This window comes from Pipistrellus kuhlii, unplaced genomic scaffold (assembly GCF_014108245.1).
Source record: "Pipistrellus kuhlii isolate mPipKuh1 unplaced genomic scaffold, mPipKuh1.p scaffold_m20_p_2, whole genome shotgun sequence".
NCBI lineage: Eukaryota > Metazoa > Chordata > Mammalia > Chiroptera > Vespertilionidae > Pipistrellus > Pipistrellus kuhlii.
Window position 1 is genome coordinate 15,942,780 of NW_023425515.1, and position 20,409 is coordinate 15,963,188.

Here is a 20,409-nt window from a genome sequence, read left to right on the forward strand (position 1 = left end):
AAAAGGGATAAATCTTCATTTGCAAAGCTAAACTTGAAGACTAGTATTTAATATGAGCCATAAAAATCTTATCACTCGTCTGAAGAATGGCATATTAGGGTATAATTAAAGCAGTAGGATCTTTACAGCTAACATTTAGTCTTGCTAGCATGTTTTGTAAGAGCATTTATATAATGGGTGGATTTTAATCAGAGTACATAGTGTGGGAGATAATGTTCACTTTAAGTTAATAAAGTACTGCACGTAATTTTTATACTTTAGGCTAAAAGTTATTTCTTGGTACTGTTGATAGCTCAGGCAGCTACAGAGGAGGTATAACTTTCATCAAAATTCACCAAGGACAAAAGTATTTTTGTTGTTAGTTGGTCATTTTGATGCTATAGAAACTTTACAGATTTTTTTTAGATGTCTGGGGAGCACTGATTGCCCAGTGTATTTTAAAAGTCTCTGTAAATATCTAATATTTACCCTGAAACACATGCAAACCTATGTTATATTCACCCCAATATTTGCTACTCGATGTTGACTAGATATTAAATTTTTTAAGGTCAGAGCACTTCTGATGTGCTCCTGGTATCCTGCATTGTAATGGCCCGGGGCTTTGCAAGCAAATAGATATTATACTAATGATATTTTTTTTTTGTTCCAGAACATAATGTTTCAGTTATTCAGTGAATACTAGAGTTTTCAAACATGAAAAATAAAGTTACTAAATTATGAACCAAAGGGAGTTACATGAGGGAGGCGGGCACAAGGGAGAGAGCTGTGGAGCCAGATCAGGCAAAAGTGTTGGTGTTTCCTTAGAGACCTGTAAGCTGTCCAAGGTTTTTTATCAAGGAAGTGGTAATGAGTCAAGTTGCACTTCAGTCTGCTGCAGGATAGATTAGATTTAGGATAGATTATAGGTGGGTAAGATAGGAAGTGGTAAGAGCAATTAAGAAATTAATTCTTAGGCAAGGAATGAGAGTGTGAACGAGGATGGTGTGGGTAAGGCCGATAAGAGAAAAACAGAAGAGCCACTTAGGAAGGTGGATGATGAATTTATATATATATATATATATATATATATATATATATATATATATATAGTAGAGAGGAAGAGAGATAAAGAGAAATAAACATCAGCAATGAGAAAGAATCATCAATTGCCTGCCTCCTGCATGTCTCCTACTGGGGATCAAGCTTACAACCTGGACATATGCCCTAACTGAACCAGTTACCTCTTGGTTCCTGGATTGATGATCATCTGCTGAGCCACACCCAGATGGGCTACATGATCCATTTTTATTTTTTTAATGATCCATTCTTTTACTAAGTAGACTGTGTAAGACTTTGTTAAAGAAAGGAGGCACCTGAGATAAGTAGAAAATGTTCACTTTGGGTGAATTAGACCCTTCAAATGCCATTAATAGAAATACTAAAGTCAAAAGAGTGATGGCTTACAAGGGAAAATGAGAAGTTTGATGTTTGACACATGAAATTTAAACAATAAGACATCTAAGTGTAGAAAGTTAACAAGTTAATGTAGAAGTCAGAGTAGACCTATAAAAGTTGTTATTTACTAAAGTCTTTAGGACACCATAATATTGTAAATTTATTTATCACTAGAGGCCTGCTGCATGAATTCGTGCATGGGTGGAATTCCTCAGCCTGGCCAGCAAGATCAGGGCCAATCAGGGCCATCTCATCCAATCCTTCCAGTCCTGATCAGGGGGCTATCAGGGCCGGCTGAGGGGAGGGACCACAGGAGGTTGGCTGGCCATAGGAGGTTTGTTCCTGTGTTGAGTATCTGCCCCCTAGTGGTCATTGTGTATCATAGAGGTTGGTTGACTAGTTATAATGGTCACTTAGGCTTATATTTATTTATATAACTATATTATTAATTTGTTTAACACCTTTCTAAGCACCTAGAATTTTCCAGGCACTATTCTTGCTTTAAGTGCTAGAGATAGTGAACTGAAAAAAAAAACTCAATTCAAAAACAAACACAAATCTCTGCTCTCCAAGGGCTAATAGTTGAGTTGTTGGGGGGTAGGAGGTGGGAGTAAAGAAAAAGAACAATTATAAATAAGGAAGTATACAGTCATAGATTTCTTGATGAAAGTAAAATACAAGTATGGATTGAAGATACCTGCCAGTGAGTGGCTCTGTTTATTTAGTAAGCTATTAAAAGTGGTAAAATGTTAGAGATAACATTAAAAGTAATACTTGTGATATTAAATAACTATTTCCCCCAAATATTTAGAATGGGGGAAAGACCTTCTGATTGAAGATGATAATTTCCCCTTACTCTGAACTCATTTTGGCAGAAAATAATCTTACTAGAGACTGTCAAGTAGATTATAGTTCTACATCACAGATTAATGGTGTCATTCTGGGATGAACTCTTTGCTGTCATCAATAATGAAAGACTTGCATGTGTTTCTGTCACAAAAGGTTTTTGTATGTAATTAAATGAAATGGGATATTCTAGAAAACAGCTTAGCAGGCAAGAAGCAGACTCTAGGCCTGTCATCCCAAAATAAAGCCACAAGTAAACCTTTTTTTAAAAAATTTATTTATTGATTATATAATAGTATCACATAATTGTCCTCATCCCCCCATTCCTATCCCAAATCCCTCCCCAGGTCTGCCCCCGCCCCCACTCCCACCCCACCCCTGTTGTCCATGACCACTGATTAGGCTTATATGCATGCACACAAGTCCTTTGGTTGATCTCTCTCCCTTACCCCCACTCTCCCCTACCTTCCCTCTGAGATTTGACAGTCTGATCGCTACTTCTCTGTCTCCGGGTCATTTCTGTTCATCAATTTATGTGGTTCATTATTTCCCCTAGATACGTTAGATCATGTGATACGAAGAATTCCCTTTTAAGAACCGAAACTGAGACAAGCCATAATGGTTATGCTGAGAGGCAAATGAATCAGTTTGTAGTGAATTCCTTTCTGGGCCAACAGTTCTTTTGAATCACAATTTCAATGTCAAATAGTTCCTTATGTGTACATGTCAGCCACGGTATTTCAGATCTGGTTGGTGGACAAATGGTGGTGATGCAGGTTCGACCGTCTCTGGTTTGGTCCTGGGCATCCTTCAGCGTCGCACAGCTGCTGTCTGCTAGTATGGCAAGGCGTCAGCGTCTTCCTTCTCTGGACTGTTTCTCTTCTGTCTTCACGGCTGGGGCACTCGTGTCAATTCCTCTCTGTTGCAGGAATCCACCTGGTCTCGGAGTTGTTTTCTGAAAATATTATATACAAACATATTCTCGGCCAAAAGATAATAAAGGGATATTTTCTATAAATTTGATTTGGGATCCCTTTTCATTTTTTTCACAAGTAATCCTTAACCATCTTCTTTCCTTGTAGTCTTCCCGGCTGGCATCCTGCAGCCCCCCTTCTTTAGCGCCCAGCAGTCTAAGTCATTGAACTACGGGGGTATTGGCATGGTGATAGGACATGAAATTACCCATGGCTTCGATGACAGTGGTAAAGTGCACTTGACATTCCTTTGGCAGAGATTATAGTCTTAGAAACCTGATTAAGAGCTATTATAATTTAGCAATACAAAAATAACATTCATCCATGTATCACTGGCTTAATAATCACCACACTTTTAATGTTCCTTTAAAATTGTTGCTTAAGAAGATCAGAAATTTTTAGTAGTGAGGTAAGCCCTGACAGAATAAAGCAAGTATTTACATTGAGAAAACACTGATGATAGTTTTTAGTCTTATTTTATGAGTTTTTATGTCTTAGTTCTCCAGACTTAGAGGGCAAAGTCCACGTCTTAAAATAAGATATAAAGAATTAAACGTTAAGGTGCCCAAAAACCATAAGAGTCTTAAACCACTTGTGGCGTGTGACTTCTTTTTCTTTTTCATCTTAACCTACTACCTACTTTAGGCCTTGCAAATAGTGGGCACTTAAATATTTATATAATGCAAAATGGTGTTTTGATTGGCAAAATAGATTTAGAGTGTCAGTGAAACTGAGAAGAAAAGTAGTAGTCAGAAGATGGTAAAGAGGTGATAATTGAAGCTATGACAAATACTGATTTGCAAGGAGAAAGCCAATAGAAATAGAACAATAAAGAGAAAGTAATTATACTTTAACTAGACCTTCAGAGATGCAGGGAAAGAAAAAGAGATGTGAAGGGCACAACTTTGAAAAGGACTTACTACGTGTTGTTAACTCAATGAACTATACAGTAGTCTTCACAGGTAGAAACTAATACTATTTCCATTTATTAATGGGGGGGAAATAGAGATGCATAAAAGGCTCATTTAAAGTCACAAAGCTAAAAATTGGTGGAACGAGGATGTGAGTTCAGGTAGTTTGTCTTCATAGCCTTTTCTTACTCACTACGTCATGGATAACTATTAAAAAGATGACAAAACACAGTGTCAAATTAAATGACATTGATAAATATATCTCAAAAAAGGAAAAGATCAATGTATTTTGGATTAGCAGGAAAGTTCCAGGAAGAAAGGTGGCTTTTTCTTTGTGCTCAACATAGAGGGAAACTGAGCCACCATATGTCACGAGAGTTTGAGCTATGAAATGAAGGCCAGAAAGAAAATATTGACCTTTCAAAAATCTCAAAATACCAAATGAAACAGACACAGATTCTGTAGAAACCATCTCACAGATAGAAAGCATTATTTAAGGAGTGCTTATCTGGTGGCCTCAGCTGAGATCTTAAGAGGCAGGTTGGTGAACTGTCTGAATTAATAGTAAGGCACATCAGCAAACAAAATCCTGGCAGTCCAGATGTCACCAACTCTGCATGAGAAAGAATAACAGTTCCTCTCATTATGTGTTCAATTGAATGTCCTCTCACACTGCGGTATTTCAGTTCTGGCACTTTGAATTAAAAAATATCTTATTGTAATTTTTGATGTAATGAGTTCTCATTGTACTTGAATCAATATATTCTAGGCAGAAATTTTAACAAGGATGGAGATCTTGTTGACTGGTGGACACAACAGTCTGCAAGTAATTTCAAAGACCAATCCGAATGCATGGTGTACCAGTACGGAAACTTCTCCTGGGACCTAGCAGGTGGACAGCATGTATGTCATCAGCATTCTCTTGAAAAGTTTCAGATATACCCAATCTTAAGTGAGTTACTGATGCTTTTTAATAATCAGAATATAGTTAAGAGTCTATTTTTTTTTTTAAATAGATCAATGGAATTAATACTCTGGGAGAAAACATTGCTGATAATGGAGGTATTGGCCAAGCATACAGAGTGAGTAATAATATTTTTCCCATTTTAGTGGTTGGAGTGTATATTTATCATATTCATTTATTCATTCATTGAAAGCCTTTTGCAAAAGATACATAATGTAAGCAACAAAAGATTAAAATGGAAAATATAAGGAGAAAGGGGGTGGTAAATATGCTAACTAGCAGGAGCAATGCAGTTAGTTGCTATTGAGCTGAACACACAAAGCTGAGAAGAAACATGAAGCATTATGTCAACAGAAATAAGGAGATAGGCAAATTCGCAGAGGAGGCAACCTTTCTCTAAGAAATAATCTCTGAAATAAATTTATGACAAAAGAGGCCCCATAAAAAGAATTATTTTAGAATCGTTGATCAGTGCATCAAACAGGACCTTCAGTTTCACAGCAGGTGAAGAAATGTTGAGGAACCATAATTGGCATAAGCCACAGTTCATTTACAATGATAGAGTGAAGGACTAAGTGATACGGTTTCAGCATGTGGCCTTTTAGTCATCCAAACTACTATGGCCAGTTTGTTGACAAATGAACTGTGGGATAAAGAAGCAGAGGAGAAGCTCAGTAGTTGGATCAGGAAAGAAGAGGAAGCACCAGAACTATGTGGGAGAGAGGACAGTGGGGCCTGTGACTTGGCAATGAACGTGGATGGATTATCAGAGTGTGAGACTTGGGAGATCACTCTGACAGCAAAGCTTCCTAAAGTACAAATCTCTGTCAAGTCCTGAGAGATGGCAAATGGCTGCTGCTTTGAATGCTTGGTAGTTTTTCTTTTATTGGATGCCAGGCATTGGGCATTTTACATTCTTGAGAGCTGATTATTTTTGCTTTACTATATATATATTTTTTAGCTTTATTCTAAGATACAGTTAAATTCCTCAGAAATGGTCTGGTGGTCCTGTTGGATCTACTTAAGTCTTAAGGGGGACTAAGGAAGTGCTCAGTCTAAAGACGATTATTCTCCACTGCTGAGGGAAGACCCTACTGTGCGAATATTGAGGTCTTTCATTTTTGTTAGGTGTGCACACCAGATGTTTTTATTTCTAATCCTTGGCCATGGTTTCTTCACTAGGATTGGGTAGTTTTCTCACATACTCAGGTGAATATTCGAGAGGGCCATCTCATTCGAGAGGGCCATCTCATCGCCTGAGGTGCTCTATCCATGCAGTTTTCTCTTCTTCAGTGCCCTGTCCTTGGTATCCCTGAACTTTTTGTCCTCAACTCTAGGAGTCCCTTGGACTCTGGGTTTTCCTTTCTCTGTGTTGTAGCCTGGAAACACTGAAGGTAATCAGCTGGGACAATCATGGGGCTCATCTATTTGTTCACCATCTCAGAGAGATTATTCCCCCTTTTCCAGGTGTCCAGTGTAATGCAAGCCATTGTTTCATATGTTTTGTCCATCATTTGGTTGTTTCAGTGGGAGTGTTATTTACCCAGTCCTTGTTGCTCCATTTTGCCTGGGAGAGGAAGGCATTGGTACTCTTAATACTCCTATAGTTATTCTTATATTCTGCTAGATTAAGAATCACTGATTTAAAAATCCAGTCAAAGTCTGGGATGATGGTACTTCCATGGAGAAGCTCATTAGAATAAGTTCAGAATTATAATGCAGCAAAAAAAAATTGTGTGAATATTTTATTATGCACAGAATTATAATATCTAATGCTCTGTCCCCTACTAGATTGTGAACTCCCTAAGAGCAGTCTCAAGTATCCCCCATTTACCCAGCATTTTTACTTAGTAGAGACTCAATAAATCTATGATAATGGCAAGTAGAAATAAATGAAATATATCTTCTGCTAATTTAATTGGTCACTTTCCTTTGTAATAAAAGGAAAAATTTAGTTGTCAATTCCTTTTTTAAAGTATATTTAAATAGAAGAACATTACATTTTCAGTAGAGTCCATAAATCCTCTTGACTTGAGATCACTTTTTAACATTCAAATAACCTAAATTTCTTTTTCCCAATATAACTAAAGTTCACTTTGTTTTGTCCTGTCTTCAAGGAGCCAAAATAATTGCTCATTCTTATTTTTAGAATCATGGGATATTAGGCCTCTAATGGATCTTAAGAGAATCCCTTGACTTTTGGCAAGAATCACCCAAACAAAGTCTGCTATGAGTATATTTTGCTAAGTGTAGTAACTAAACTAAATATAGCAATTACAGACTTTCTTGGCAACCCATTCTTCCAACAAGTGAGACTTATTCATCTACCAGTAGAACAACATTTACATAAGCTTTTCATTGCTTATTTAAGTCATCCATTGATAACTGACATTTGTTGATCATTTGACGTGTGCTGGATTCTTCTCATTAACAATCATTACCTTGTACTATCAAAGCATTTGTAAACGAATTCTAGTTTTCTTTCTAATCCATGAAATATTTGTAGGTTGCCATATCTAAGTATATTATGATGATTCTGATACAAAAAGTTAAGAACTTGTTACATGGTCTTTTGCATAGATTTACATATAAATTTGTAAATGATAAACATCGTATTTCTGTTTCACTAACTGCCCAGGCCTATCAAAAGTATGTTAAAAAGAATGGTGAAGAAAAATTACTTCCTGGACTTAACCTAAATCACAAACAACTCTTCTTTTTGAACTTTGCTCAGGTATGCTACCTTTTTTGATTGATAGATATGAAAATTGTTTTGAATTATAATTTTATAGTAAGTTAGATAAAGCATGCTGGGTTTTCTTGATTTAATCAATTATGGCAGATCGTTTGACTTGACTAAATTTTGTTGTGTATAACAAACTGTCAGATTATATTAATGATAATTATGCTCCTGGTTGGCTATCATTGAACAGTATTTAAAGACAAAATGACTGAGGAATGCAGAATTCCAATTTAATTTTGCAGTAGGAAGTTTGCTTTTTTCTCACCCCGCCCAAACAAGTAAGTAGCATCCTTGATTAAACCTAAGCACAAAATTTCCTTTTTCTATTCCTATCCTAGGTGTGGTGTGGGACCTACAGGCCAGAGTATGCAGTCAACTCCATTAAAACAGATGTCCACAGTCCGGGCAATTTCAGGTACATGGGTTTGAATAGTAGCCAAGGTACTCTCATATTGGCTCCATTAGCTCTGAGTTTGGACATTGGCCTTTTCTAACTTTGAATCTATAAAATTTGGAAATCCAGTGTTGTTGTCTTCTTCTCTTTTGAGGGTTACAGATAGGATCAACAGAGAAGATCAGGTAAATGTCATGTTTACACAAGCATAGCCTTCACTGCTCTTATCATCATGCACCTAGGTTCAGTGCTTGATGGATTCCAATAAAGATGTCACATCAGAACAGCGGCTCTATTTAAAGGTAGCACAAGACATTTCTAAAAGGCTATGAAAGGTTTAGGCCTAGGACCCATGAGTAGCTATGCCAAAGAAAGATTTCCATTTTTTACATATGCTATAATTTTTTTCAATAGTTTTAATATAAAGGGAAACTTTCCAGTAATTAGAGCTTGTATGTCATGGAATAAAGTTATCTCCAAAGCTCCAGGACTGTATCTGAAACAGAGGTTTGAGAACAACCTGTCAAGGATGATGGATTAAAATGCTCTGCATGGTAGAAGAATGAGTTAGAAGATATCTCAAGCCCTTCTCAAATCAGAAAATCTATGAAAACATTGGATTGAAAAAAAAATCACTCTAACCAGCATTGGAATGTTAAAACCTAGTTCCCTATCCAGCTGTTTTAGGACTAAATTCCTAATGCTACTCCTTCCCCCGGGACTTCAACCCTTCTGATCAGTAACAACTTTTCTCAGGCAAGACTATCTGAAAAAATAGATTTAAAATTGTGTAAGTTGATTGGAAAACAGTCTGAAAACAAAAGAGAACTAATGGGCTGAATTTTAAAAGCTTTTCCTAAATAAACACGAACATAGTGCCCGTATCATTCACTCCTAGGGAAAGACCAGATTCAAATATGCCACAATAAAATACCATATTTAAAAACTTGTGTTATTCTAGTATGATCATTAGCAGCAGCAATAGCAGCAGCAGCATCATTTATTTTTGCCTTAACATTTCTTTCAAAATTCAATCACTCAACAACTGTTTATTGTATGTTCATTTTGTGTATAGTCCAAGCTAAATTTAGTCTTGCTAAAATATCCAAATTAACTGCTTTTTAGGTAACCCACAGCAAAAGTCACTGGATCTATTGACATGTTCTATCCAAGTAATTTTTATTTTCAATTTTTAAAAGTAGTCTTTTTCTTCTGAAGTCTTTGGAAGTTAAGATGTCAGAATCTTATAATTGCTCTCTGAGGATAACAGAGAGCAGTTATAAGCTCACACAAACTATTAACCACCATAACAATCGAATTTCAAAGTTCTGGACACATATCCCCATGACCTAAAGCATCATATATATAAAAGCCTAAGCGACTGTTCGACCAATAGCCATGATGTGCACTGACCACCAGGGGCAGACGCTCCAACCTGTAGGTTAGCTTGCAGCTGGTATCTGGCCAATCAGGACTGAGTGAGGTGGATCAGTCACACCCTGGAGCCCTCTCGCTGTCTCTCCCTAGTGCACTAGTGGGGTCCCTCAGCCAGGCCTGTACCCTCTTGCAATTAAGAATGCCTCAGGGGATGTCAGAGAGCCAGTTTTGGCCAAGCTGAGGGACCCCACTGGTGCATGAATCTGTGCACTGGGCCTCTAGTATATATCCAAAAATCCTAAGTAAATTTAAGTAACATTATTGTAATACCTGGTACATCTGGAGTCCTAGGAGAAAGTGGACTGCAAATTAATAATTTGATAGCTCAATCTTGTGTCTTGAGTATTAACATTTTTATCTTAACCACTGGGTTAAAAACTTCTCTGTTTAAAATATATTTTCACCTTCCTGCCTAACACAATATCCTGAACAAAACTGTGTGTGTTTTTTCTTGATGACACAGACTATTGTTATGACTAATAGTTATGGTTTCACTGTTTATTAGTTTAGTGAAGTCCTCCAGAGCTAGCGTGTGGGGAGCTATTTATTCCTACACTAAAGCCACTAATGGTGATGCTTTTCGACTTTTCATTTTGGCTCTTTCTTTACCAGTGTTTTTCTGTTTGTTTCTTCCCTAATTCTCTTTCCTGTTACTCCATTGCCTGCTTTTGGCTGTCCCATACCTCCATTCTGATTAGCTCCAAAAACATCTTTTAGCTTGTATGCTAAGAAGTGAATGTAAGCTTTGAAGTAAGAAACAATTAAATTCCAACCATGTTTCTGCCACTTACAAACTGTTACTTAACCTCTGGATCTCAATTTCTTGGTTTATAAAATGGAGATTAAATTATGAGAGCTGCTAGGAGGATTAATGTTAATGTTTCTGAAGTGCCTACTTCATATTTGTGTTTGAAAACTGGTACTAGGATTGGTTATAAATAAGAAAGGTATGAGCAGAATAAGAATTCCTGTGAATAAAGCATATGGACTTTGCAACATCCCACATTTCCTGACAGTCAAGTACTTTCTGTTGTTCATTTCTTATGTCTGGATAGCTCAACATTGTTAATCACTGATTGCTGATTAAGTGACATGTAGGTAAATATGTAACTTTTCTTCCAATTATAAACTGAAAATAGTTTTAATATAATTAGCTGTAGAGTTTTGTATTTGTAAAAATATGTATTTAGTACAATGTAAAATTATTTGCGATTTTCGTTTTCTTTTTTCTGATCCAAAAGATGTCTCTGTGACTATTTTTCATTCATAATAAGAGAAGTATGTGTTGTTGTTTTTTAAAGGGTAAAAGGAATGCCAACCTTTTGTCAAGGAAGTTATTTTCTCTGGAGGTAAAGGGATTTCCTTGGCAAAAGGTTGAGGTTACATTTAGTTTTGGAAACCGGCTGCTTCCTGGCTGTACAAAGTAAAACATAGTTTTAAAGAACCTTGAAAACTAAGAGACATGGAGTTGCTATTGAAGGATTGTGTACAGTGGTTTGTGTGGAAATGTTTGAAATATAGGAAGTTTTGTATTCTTTATGTTTACACAGTCACAGTATAAAAAACAAATGGTGAATTATACTTGATATAGAGCTGAATCTGTAAAATCATTTGTTAGATCTAAGCTAAACGTATTCTATTCTTTCTAACTAAAGTCTTATGTACTTTTAAATGAGCTTCTAAACTATTTGTATTTAAAACAAAAACATTTCCCCTTGATATTCTAGAATTTGCAATTTAATTACTTCTTTCAGTCACTTCAGGGAATGGTTGTTATGATAATATTTACTACATAAGCTGTAAATGGGTTTATAAAGTTATTTAGATGGAATATTCCTACACAATATAGAAGATATGGTAATATTTTCAAAGCAAGTCAAAATAGACCAAATGATGCCTGTGTGTATTGTATTCTACCTAAATAGTAATGGTACTAATTTAGATACTTAGATTGCTTGGTATTACTTTTCTAATCAAAAAAAAAAAAAAAAAAAAAAAAACCCACAAAAGCTTCAGAGAACAAAACCAACTAATAAAGCAAGAAATATTTTCCACAATTTTTTTTTATTAATTCTTTTGAAAGAATATACTTTCTAGTGTTTTATGCAGCCACTAGAGGCCCAGTGCACATATTGGTGCACCAGTGAGATCCCTCGGCCTGGCCTGCAGGATCTGGCTGAAACTGGCTCTCCAGCAGCCTCTAAGGCACATGTGTCAAACACAAGGCCCGCGGGCCAAATCCGTCCCGCCAGGCCTTGCAATGTGGCCCACACCGCGCTGTCATCACTGCACTCCGCTGCGTTTCCATCACAATGACAGTTTATGACTGTTCAGTAAACCATTCGGCCCGTGATTTAGGCTGGATTTTAGATTTTGGCCCCTTCTCTGATTGAGTTCGACACCCCTACTCTAAGGGGTCCCAGATTGTGAGAGGGCACAGGCCAGACCAAGGAACCCCACCAGTGTATGAGCAGGACTGGGGAGGGACATGGAAGGTTGGTCAGCTGGGGAAGGACTGCAGGAGGGCTCCAGGGTGTGTCCAGTTGGTCTCACTCAGTTCCAATTGGCCAGACCCCAGCAGCAAGCTAACTTACTGGTCAGAGCATCTGCTCCCGGTGGTCAGTGCATGTCATAGTGACTGGTAGATCAGTTGATTATCTGCCCCCTGGTGGTCAGTGCATGTCATAGCAAGCAGTTGAGTCATCTTAGCATATCATTAGCATATTATGCTTTGATTTGTTGAATGAAAGACCACATGATCAGACACTTAGCATATTAGGCTTTTGTTATATAGGATTTTCAAGTACCATGGCTATTTTGTTCCTTATGATTCTATGATTTAGCATTCTTAAACTAAACCCTCTTTGAAATTCTCATGTTTTCTCTATCTATCTTAAATAATAGCATTGGTTTCTGATATTTTGTAAATGTTGTTGTGGATTTCATTGAGCCTTGTTGAATTAGTAATGATTAAATCTTCAGCCCTCACCTCAGAATCTCTTTATTTCTTTATCAATTTATAGTGGAACACATGCTGATCAATTTATAATGGAACACATGCTGATCAATGTGACCCTACTTTAAAAGAATTATGAACATTAGTTAATGGCAAAGATTGGATAGTTTATTCTTGAATGAAGCTAGTTAATCTTGTAGCCAAGTCATTCATTTAAAAGAAGTAATAAAAAAATTCTCAGTGAACCCATTAATTGCAAAAAGCTCATTCACTAATTTAAAAATTCAGTTAATTGTAGACACGAGTAGTCAGATAAGTTATAAGATACAAAGTCCATTCTTGATCAAGTGATGTTCAACTCCATATATCTTAGATGTTATTTTTGTTTTTATGCTTTCCAGTTTTATTAGGCATACAGCATGATTGCTTGCTTTACATATGCTATGAAATGATTACAATAGGATCAGCTAACATCTATAATTGCTTATAGCTTTTGACCACCATCTTCCAATTCCCCTTTTCCCCATCCTCCCATATATAGATGTTTTTAATATGTGATTATTTGCCAAGAGAATAAACAGCAGCAGAATAATAAAATAGTTTATGTAATAAAGTAAACATTTCAAGTAAATCACTTGAGAAATAACAAAAGCCTTTATTATGTTCTGTTATTATAAACAAAAAGTACATAGTTTTCTTATAGCATTAAATTATGTAAGTAGTCATGTAATATTAATTTGATGTGATCACATGCTCAGAGATGGGATTCATTTTTTATTAATAATGTATCCACTTTTTGAAATAAAGTACTTATGTCAACCACTCAAAGATTTGATGTTATAAACAACCAAGTGGTAACTAGAATCGCAGGAAAGTAAATGAAACTGAGGTATGTTGCTGACCTAATTATCCAGAATCAAATTATGTAAGTGCAGCCTTTGGCTGGAAAGAGGAGATGGAATGGAGGCTAAGAGCTGAGCGTGCAGTGGGTTGACTGTTGTTGCTAGTGATGTGCTGTGAACACCTTCCTGTTTTGCAGTGTGGTTCTTTCTTTTTTAATTCCCTTAATGCTTTTAAGGGAGATGTAGAAGATGTCATAGGTTTGGTCTCAAGTAGTTGTCCCATATGATTATATCTAAGACATAATCCTTTGAAAATAATACTTATTTTTAATTTTATTTTATATTGAACCTCACCCAAAGAATGAATATTTTTCCCCATTGATTTTTTTTTTTTTAGAGAGAGTGGAAGGGAGGGGGGAAGAGAGAGAGAGAGAAATATAGATGTGAGAGAGATATATTGCTTGGTTGCCTCCTGCTTGAACCCCGACCAAGGCTGGGGATTGAACCTACAACCAAAGTACGTGCTCTTGACTTGGGAATCTATGACCCTTCAGTCCATGGGCCAACACTTTAACCACTTAGCCAAAGCAGCCGGGGCTGGAAAAAATATTTGATAAAGATAAAAAAAGAGCTGCTCTTCCAGTCAGTGACTCTCAGGTGCTTCTGTCAGTTCACCCAGAAGCTTGTGGGGCAGTCAGCAACTGTGATGACTGCTCCCCAGCCAGGAATAGGGCTTCCTAAAGTGGGAAGGGGTTGGGATTAAAATCCAGGTTCGGAAATATCTGGACCTCGAGACAAATACAGCTCACAAAATCATTTGGTCTGGCCCTGCCAAGGCATCAGGAATGAGTTAATTAAATATTTGACCAAATAGAGCAGGCTAATTTTTAAGTTGATAATTTTATATGGCCCGCAAATGATGTTACCAATATCCAAATGGCCCTTGGCATAAAAAAAGGTTCCCCACCCCTGCAGCAAAGAAATCAAAGCTCTCTCCATGAGCCTAGAATGTAGACCAAGAAGCTGTATAAATCCCTGATGTCTAAATCCTTTCATTCCTTCATATCCAATCATTTTTGACCATGTATCAAGTGAATTTGCTCTGAACTTTCAGGTGTAAGGAATGACACACTTTTACTATTGTTACTTTTATATCAAACTAATTCAAGCTCTGAGCTCCCACTGTACGCCAGGAGGTGAGACATTTAATTTCAGTAGTTTTCAGTGTACTCCTTTCTGGGACTATACAGGAATCCAAAGGCATCACATGAGCAGAGAAAGTAGGGAAAAGCCTTCACCTTGCTGTGCTCACAGCTGACACTCTTACAGTCAAGGGGCTCCATATGAAATCAGGGGGCTCTGTCGCTTTCCAATGGTCATGGACAAGGGTCACAAGAGCCACCACTATGGATGTTCAAGTCACCCAACAGCCATACACCATCCTATCAGGGCCTTGCTCAGAGTGGAGTCATACCCAGTCATTCACCCCACCTCACCATTACTGGCCCCTCCTCAGGCTCGCGGCAGTGGGCCAACCTTCCCTTTCTCAAGTGGACTAACAGATGTCAGTTCGCCAGCTCTAGCTTCCATCCTCTCTGGACCCCATACCAGGAGGATTCCTCCCTGAAGTTTACATCCTCCCCGAAGGCTAGTGTTGGGGGATTGAGAGATAATTGATGGGGTTATGAGTGACACATTAGAAAGTCAGACTTTGAGAAATGCGATATGGGTCTTTCTTTCCTAAAATGGTGACAGGGAAATGCTTTCTTTCCATCCCAGTTGGTCTATAATAGTGACCAGACAACAAAAATGCTAAGCAGTGTTTTTCTTCATAATGCCCTATTACTCCCACATGTAACTGCCAGGATCAGGTGACAGACTCATTCATCCAGTGCGTATTGAGTCCTGCCATATCCATGCAGTGTGCCAGGCTTTGGGGTGCAACAGGAGCAAGGCTGACATGATCTTTTGCCCTCACAGAGATTACAGTGTAGTGGGTATGTCAGGAAGTAAAGAACAAATGACTGTAAATTGTGATAAGCTCTGTGATAGGGCTAGCACAGGGAGGGGGATCCAGAAAGGGACAGTATTTGAAGAAAGCCTCGGAGGAGATGTGGTTAGCAGAGGCAGGAAGGCCGAGAAGGAGTTAGCCTATAGTCACTGGGGAGGAACTTTCCAGGAGGTGGGCTCTGCAGGAGCAGCAAGTCCTGGAGAGGGAAGGAGCTTGGCCATTGTATGGCCAAGGAATGGACAGTAGGTCAGTGCCGGCTCCATGAAGAACAGGAAAGGAAATGTACCACGAGGAGGCAGGGATGGTAGGCTGGAGCCATCAGGGTGTTGGAGACCATTGTGAGGAGGTTGAATTTCCTTCAACCCCTGGAAGGTTCTAAGTAAGGGAATTCTAAAATTTGATCTGTATTTTAAAGATCACTCTGTGTGCTGAGTGGAGTGTAGGTTAGAGGGGGCAGATGTGCTCATCGTTATACGTTAATACTTCTGTGTGTGGAGATCTCAGTAGATTAGAAAGTCCTCTCAGGTCATTTGCTGCTAGTCTTCCCATGACTCCAATCTGCTCTCCTTCCAACCCAAAGTGGGTGTGGCCATGATCTCCGTGAGCAGAGAAGGGAAGGAGCGGTTTCTGTGTTGATGGGAAAACATCACCCCTGCATCATTGTACTGACCTGTCTCTCCCCTCAGTCGCTTCTTGGTGCTGATAATAAGGGTGGACTGTGTTGTTTTTCCTATCAGGATCAAAGATAAGAAGAGTTTGGCATTTGGCCAGCCCTTTCCAGTTATTCAGGCTGGAGCCAGTTTCTGATATTTATGGAGTTCTTTTGGAATAATAGATAATAAGTGTTGCCTTCCCTATGAAATCAAATCAACTAATATCTGTTTAAAGTCTATTATATTTAAGTTACCATGTGAGCCCTTTCAAGGTACTATCATGAAAAGTCATGATTTTATTCTTTGATCAAACTCTCCTTATATTAACTACAATTCCAAATATGAATTAGGCATTTCTGTTACAAATGTGTATAGAATGTTTATAAATTAATTCCCCATGAGAACCTTAAGATCCAAGTACTATTATTATATGCATTTTACAGAAAAGGAAACTGAGGCGCAGAGAGACTAAATAAATAACTCATAACCAGGATTCAAACCATACCATCTGTCTTCAACATCTGTTTCCTTAACTCCTATACTTTGATACCTCTCCATTTAAAAATTCTGTTAGTGAGAAGAACGGACTCATTCTACCAGTTTCTTTTTTAACTATATTCTAAATTCACTCACTTGGCCTAATAGAAAAATGCTATAGCCCTCCCATGAGGTATGGACATGAGTGTCAAATGCTGATGGTGACTTCCATTTGTTTCACAGGATCATTGGGACTTTGCAGAACTCCCCTGAGTTTGCAGAAGCCTTCCATTGCCTCAAGAATTCATACATGAATCCAGAAAAGAAATGCCGGGTGTGGTGATCTTCAAAAGAAGCAGTGTAGCCCTCGGCTAGACTCGTCAACAGCACAGAAATGGGCAACTCTATCCAAGAGACTGGGCTATAGAGCTCACCGCTATTACACATGGATACCTAACAGAGATGAGAGCATCCTAATAAAAATGAAGTTAGTTTATTCTGGAAAAGGGTGGAGGGACAGGGGAATCTGTTGTCTATGAAATCAATCACTTCTCACTGTATAAATAATGCTTAATCTCTAAAAATAGTATTACCGTTCACTTCTGTTTCTCATGTGATCTGCCAGTGTGATGTTGTCTCTTGAAGAGTGTTAACCATTATTAAAGAACGAATTCTAATCCAAGGAAGAAGAGAAAAAGTTGAAGAATATGATTGGCACCTAACACACATCAGTGACCTGGGAGTGAAAAACACATTGTCAGAGTACTTATTTGTATTTATATTTGCAACATTTATGCTCCTTCAAATCTCTTCCAAAGAATTCTTATGCATATTGGGGTCTTGGGACTTACGTAGTTTCAAACTAACTTTCTAGTCATCAGTTATGCATTCTGAGATCATTTTATTTTAAGTACTTAGGGCTAAAATGAAATGTCTAAAACTGTGTTTTGTTGTACCTGTTTTGACTGATAACGATATTCTTGAGGTTTCTTGAAATTTTCTAAGCAATTTCTTGTTCTCTCTCTCTCTCTCTATTTCTCTCTCTATTTCTCTCTCTCTCTCTCTCTCTCTCTCTCTCTCTCTCTCTCTCTCTCTCTCAAAACTTGGTCTTTTTAAGAAATTTATAGCAATGTATAAATAATTTTTATATTTAATTGTTGACTACATTTATGACTAGGTAATTGTTATTATATGTAATCATTGACTGTTGAAGTTTCAGACCAAGATAAATAGTTATGAACCAAGATCTGTAAAGCGATGTACAGATGAACATTTGAGACTTTTTAAACTTATCAATCATATTGATGAAAAGCTTTAAGTACACACTTTGGCTTAAACATTGCCATTGGACAGTTCTCTAACGATATACAAAACTTGTGGTTTACAAGCAGGATTTTCCAAATTCAACCTGTCCCTTCAGTGGCTGGAATGAAAGGGCAAACCCGCATCTATGTAGCTCCACATCTCCTTATCCTTTCAGATTTGTTACCTGATGGAAATATTTTGATAATAAATTGAGATTGTGAATCCACTGCTCACTGTGGTTGTTGCGGCCACCACATAGCTCTGGAAAGTGCATTTTTGACTAGAGGGCTTCTGCACTTCTGTCTCCATTAGACCTGCTTCTACATTTCTAACTTGCATAGACTTCTGGGAGAGGACTGTTTAGTCTCTGATAGGAGCTCAATCTTTTTTGAGGCTGTTACGTTCTTTTCCTATCCTGTTCTTGACTTTAGTTCCTTTCAATTACTTGATTAACATTTTACAAAGCAGGTACACTTCCCAAAGTCTTTATTTTTCCTAACAAAACATGAAACAGTTTTGTGTTTTTTCTGCTTACTGGTTTTTCCTGCTTCTTGAAAAGTGTTATTGAAATATACCTTACATACAAACATTTCACAAAGCATTAGTGTGCAGCTCAATGAACTTTTTAAACTGAAAACATTTTTAAATGATATTAGTAGTCAGAGCAATAGGAGTACCCAGCTCTGAAAAGAACAACTATCTTTGAGTCATTTAATTTCTGTCCTGTTAGATCAGTTGAAGAATGAAAAATGAAGAATAACTAGTACAAATAAGATTCTCCACTGCTAGCTCTTTACAACAAGCCTTCTGTCTATATGGAGGGATTTGAGTGAAATTGTCTGGGGGGAAAAAACAACAACCCTCTCCAGTGCTTTGCTCTCCTTTCTCTAGAAACACCAGATTTTCTGAGGTTAAAGTACAGGCAAAGTCAGAAGACATATACTTTCCCATCCCTCACACAAGGACATCAGTTCTTATACGTGGCACTGTTGTTGAGTTGTATGGGGACTGATGATCTCTCAGCCTCTCCCCATCCTCTGGAGTTCATCAGATAAGGCCCATCTGTAATCTCACACATAAATCCAGTTTCATCATGGCTGACTCCTGGGCAGAGAGAGTCTCAAAGCTGAGACACTCAGTTGGGACCTATGTCAGTAACTAGGATAGAGAGCTCCCAGGAGAACCAATGGTAGGGAGTCTGCCTCCATGCTGCAGTGCCTATGTGGATGCCAGGTATAAGGGGGAAAGAATGCTATCCTGGGAGAAGATTTCTTTCTTTTTTTCTTTTTCTTTTTTAAAAAATATATTTTATTGATTTTGTACAGAGAGAAAGGGAGAGAGATAGAGAGTTAGAAACATCGATGAGAGTCATCGATCAGCTGCCTCTTGCACACCCCCTGCTGGGGATATGCCCACAACCAAGGTACATGCCCTTGACCGGAATCGAACCTGGGACCCTTCAGTCCCCAAGCCGACACTCTATCCATTGAGCCAAACTGCTCCCAGCAAGATTTCTTTCTTGTACTAGCCCTATTCACAAGGGCTAGAAGAAGACACTAATGACAGGGTGACCATGGGCATTAGATCTGTTTTCTTGGGCCTTTGCTTTTCCTACCTGGGGGAAAATAAAAATAAAAAGGATTCAATTATTTTCTCACTAGTTCTCAGCAAGAGAAGGAAAATGCATGTGATGCTGCCTTATGTGTAATCTGTCCCCCAGGTTAGAACCACCACTGGGTAAGATAATTTTAAAACTCCTTCGTAAGTGACTGAATCCAAAGAGACCACATTATAGTCCAAATATGGAGTTAGGGTCTGTGCTGTTCTTATAGTTTTCCCAAAAGCCGTAATCATTCCTGTTATGATAGATGTTCCCCAAGTAGAAGATAATTTAGAAATATTATAAGACTCCACCCTGGAAAAGCAGACAGTTCTACCAGGTTCCAATCTCAAGAATACAAAATTAAAAAGGAACATTGCCTAGTCAGCCCTGTCTGGCCTTCCTGACCCCACACCCTTCCATACCCCTGTGTCAACTTCCACAGTCAGTATGTCTTGAAACTTAAGGCCAAAGGGAGCTTTTTATCAATATTTTCTTGTTTTGACCAACCCATTCTTCCAAAGATACCATAGTTTTCTTTTCCTGATTCCTTTCCAAAAGTTCAATGAAAAGGTTGCCAAAGGTAACTAATACAGAAAACAGAAGTGTCTTTGTGCACAGTCCCCGGACTGAGGTACTTGACTTTTTGTTGATCAGCTAAAGAGAGGAATCATCCATGGCTAGTGTCAAAGTGGCACATCTTTATTGTATTCTAATCTATCTTTAACAGTGTCTTAATTTCAACATCTGCAAAGTCCTCTAAAACAGTGAGAAACACTACTGTTATTTTCAACTTCGTAGCCAAACTACTGTGCTTCTATTTGTTCTTTGGCAAAACAGACTATCAGGTTGTGCAAGGGAA

General features: G+C 37.9%; 1 protein-coding gene across 5 annotated transcripts in view; it reads left to right on the top strand.

Moving 5' to 3' along the window:
- The window catches only part of MME (membrane metalloendopeptidase), a 95,642-nt gene extending 77,469 nt beyond the window's left edge, over positions 1-18,173 (top strand). For all 5 annotated transcript variants that reach the window (XM_036446128.2, XM_045583620.1, XM_045583619.1 and 2 more), the window contains exons 18-23: positions 3,363-3,482; positions 4,935-5,068; positions 5,182-5,247; positions 7,768-7,863; positions 8,211-8,287; positions 16,886-18,173. In XM_036446128.2, coding sequence (XP_036302021.1) covers positions 3,363-3,482; positions 4,935-5,068; positions 5,182-5,247; positions 7,768-7,863; positions 8,211-8,287; positions 16,886-16,985 — 593 coding nt within the window. In that variant the 3' untranslated portion in view covers positions 16,986-18,173. The remainder of the gene's footprint in view (positions 1-3,362; positions 3,483-4,934; positions 5,069-5,181; positions 5,248-7,767; positions 7,864-8,210; positions 8,288-16,885) is intronic.
- Positions 18,174-20,409: the final 2,236 nt, after the last annotated feature.